This window comes from Apium graveolens, chromosome 6 (assembly GCF_009905375.1).
Source record: "Apium graveolens cultivar Ventura chromosome 6, ASM990537v1, whole genome shotgun sequence".
Taxonomy (NCBI): domain Eukaryota; kingdom Viridiplantae; phylum Streptophyta; class Magnoliopsida; order Apiales; family Apiaceae; genus Apium; species Apium graveolens.
In genome coordinates this window covers 255258270-255261378 of record NC_133652.1, presented here as the reverse complement: position 1 = coordinate 255261378, position 3109 = coordinate 255258270, and the positions used below count along the sequence as shown (strand labels likewise).

At 43.2% G+C, this 3109-nt stretch overlaps 1 protein-coding gene across 1 annotated transcript; it reads left to right on the top strand.

Moving 5' to 3' along the window:
* Nucleotides 1-877: 877 nt before the first annotated feature.
* Nucleotides 878-2748, top strand: LOC141665923 (uncharacterized). Its single transcript, XM_074471909.1, has 3 exons — nucleotides 878-1376; nucleotides 1483-2030; nucleotides 2124-2748. The coding sequence occupies exons 1-3, from the start codon at nucleotides 878-880 to the stop codon at nucleotides 2661-2663; spliced, it is 1587 nt and encodes a 528-aa protein (XP_074328010.1). The 3' UTR covers nucleotides 2664-2748.
* Nucleotides 2749-3109: the final 361 nt, after the last annotated feature.

Here is a 3109-nt window from a genome sequence, read left to right as displayed (position 1 = left end):
TGTGGAAGATGCAATAAAAAGAAAATAGAGCAAAATAAGACAGTGGGCCGATTAAATGTTAGTGAAATAAAAATAAGAATAAAAATAAAAAGTAAGAATAAAAAGACAAGAATATTGAGATGGGAGTGCGTGTGTTGTGTATATCATTATATCTGAATTTTATTTAGTATTATTATTTTACTCTCTCTCCTCCTTTCTCTCTCTTTTTTTTTTTGAAACGTATAAGTATTTTCGTTTTTATTTTCTGGGGATTACTGCTTGGACATTGGAGTTTGGCTGTTCGACTTCTGCTTCTGTTAACAAAAAGGGGGAGGTGGCTGGCTGGATCAGCACTTATCTCGTCCTAAACCCTCGACCTCTGCTATAACTGCCTGTAAGTTATTTTCCATCCTCTACATTAACTTTTGCTACTTTCTCCTTTGTATCTTGCCTCTTTTGATTTAGTTTATTCAATTATAATCATTTAATGGATCAGTCTAGTTCATCATCTATCCGTACTGTATCTGGTCGTGATCCTGGTAAGCGACCCCTCGAGGAGGGTGATAACGAGTCCTCTCTAAACTTGAATGATCTAGAGATTCCAGACCTAGAGCAGTGTGGGTCCTTCGATTTCATGAACGAGGACGAGCTCTTGGGGAGTGTCCCTATCGGGCCTCTTCCTTCGCCTCCTTTGAGCCCTCGAACCTTAGATAGAAGGCGTCGGATTGTTGAGGATAGTCTTCGTGTTGGTACGGAAGAGTTCGGGGACAGGTCGAGTTTGAATTATTTGAGTTATTATACTAACAAGGACCCCCCGGTGAGTAAGTTGGAATCATACGTGGACTTGGCGAATGGTTATCGCTATTGAGTACCGACGACCGATGAAAGGGTATGGATGATGCCGGAGTACGGCATGCACGGGATTCCGCTAATCCTTTTTCACTTCGGGCTTCGGTTACCTATGCACCCGTTTTTCTTAGCGATGTTCGAGGCTATCGGATGCGGGGTTAGTCAATTGACGCCCAATTCCCGTGCACAGCTTAGTGGGTTTGTTGCTCTTTGTTGTGATAGGAATTTGATTCCTACATTTAAGCTTTTCTTCTCGATTTACGCAGTTAGGTATCACGACGGGCAGGTTTACTTTGACTGTCCTTACAAAAGGGTTAAGATTGTCAGCGTTAGGTCTTCTAATTCAGGGTATCATTCTAAGTGGCTGTATTTCGGGGGGCCGGATTTAGAGTTTGTAAAGCTGTGTGGGAAAGTGAGTCAGTTTACCATCGACTACTTGAATAATCTCGAGAAGCACGATGCTAAGTATTTGAACGGGTTTCATGGGGTAGCCTCGGTGTACACTCACCTTCAGTTAAAGGAACCCGATTTTTTAGAAATGCATGATTGTAATATTTGCTCGCTCTTTCTTCTCTCTCTGTTTTTCTTTATATCGTTATTTCTTGTGTTAATATTGCTCATGCTAAATTTTTGTTTTGGCTTGTTTTGCGTCAGTGGCTGGAGCCTCTTTAGAGAAGATATTGAACAGCGGGGTCAAAGGAGAGATGGACAAGGCAATGATGCTACTTATTACGAGAGCCTCGAAGAAAGGTGATGATGGAGCTCCCTCTGGTCCCTCGAGGGTTGGGCATTCTGTTTCAATTGAGCTCCTGGATGACCAAGGAAATAGAATCGTGGAAGATGTTGAGAAGGATATGCCAGACGTTGAGCCGACTGCTTTAAATCCTCGCAAGAGGGGTCGTCGAGAGGTCGAGGGGGAGAATTGTGTAGATGGTGGGACTGTTGAAGGGGATGCATCGGTTGGTGGGGTGAATAAGACCCTTACACTAGTTGGTAACAGGGCGACAATGGCCCCTACCATCGACCCCCGACAGAAAAAAGGAGTTGTAAGGGTTGATATTCAGCCCCATGAACGCTGGACAGGTGGGACAACTGTGCCGTTGAGGGTTTTTGATCTTTTTCATCTCCCTCAAGATGCAGTTGCTTTTGATGGGCGTCGTCGAGAGGATTTAGCTGATCGTTGCAAGAGCCGTGCTGGAAGGGTATGCTATCAAATTTTTGTTGTTTTGTTTTTTGTTTTGTTTTTGTTGTTTTTTTTTATCATATTCCTTACTTTGAATTGTGGTTTGTGGCAGTTCCTCGCAGATTTTATGCATATTGTAGAGGAATTTCGCACTGACGGCAATGATGCTGCTTGTAAGAGATTAGAAGCGGAGGTGAGTTCCCTCAGGGTCGAGAGAAAGAAACTCGTGGCAGGTTATTCAGAATTGGAAAAGAGATCGTCAGATTTGACGGCGGATAATACCGCATTGTCGAAGAAAGTGGGTGAGATGGAAGTTGGGAAGCAGTCGTTGAATGCCACGGTCTCGGAGCTCGAGAGGAGGCTTTCTGAAGTGGAGAAGGAGCGGGATGAGTTGAAGGGAAAGTGTGAGGGCTTGGAGCGTCATGTTGAGGGGACGAATTCCTCTTATCGTTTAATTGCTGAGGAGAATACTAGTCTAAAGGCAGAAGTGGAGAAGGTTGTGGAGGATATTGCTAGTGCTCATGGGGATGGTTACGGGCGGTGTGTTGTCCGCATGCAAAATGCAGGACTCGATACGACAGGACATTCCTTCGAGGACTATATCCGCGATCTTGCTGCCTCGCGACCTGATGATCCAGCTGGAGGCTCTTGAAGGCGGGGAATGCCCCGTGAGTGATGTATTTTTAAATTTATTCTTGAAGACTTTTGTTTCCTATTTGTTGCTGGCTACCTTTATTCTCCGTGCTTTGTTTGGATCCTACAACGATCTGGTTTTCCTTGGGATTTTTCTTTGAAGTATTTTAATTTATTATATCTACGCTTTTTGTTCCTCGTTATCGCCTTCATTTCCCATTTTTAGTTGTTTCGTATATCTGTTTTGAAATCGTTGAGAATGTGTTTAACAAATTCCATGTCGCTTAGTGCACATACTTGAAAGAATTATGTTATGTTGTTTACCTTATGTGGCTAAGCTTTTGGGAAGTTGAAATTGTTATAATTTAAAGCGCCTCGATGTGGGTTAGCTTCTAGTATGTCGACCGTCGTTGTTCGTCTCTCTCTTTTTTTCTTTTTCTTTTTTAAAGTACCGGCGAGATATCG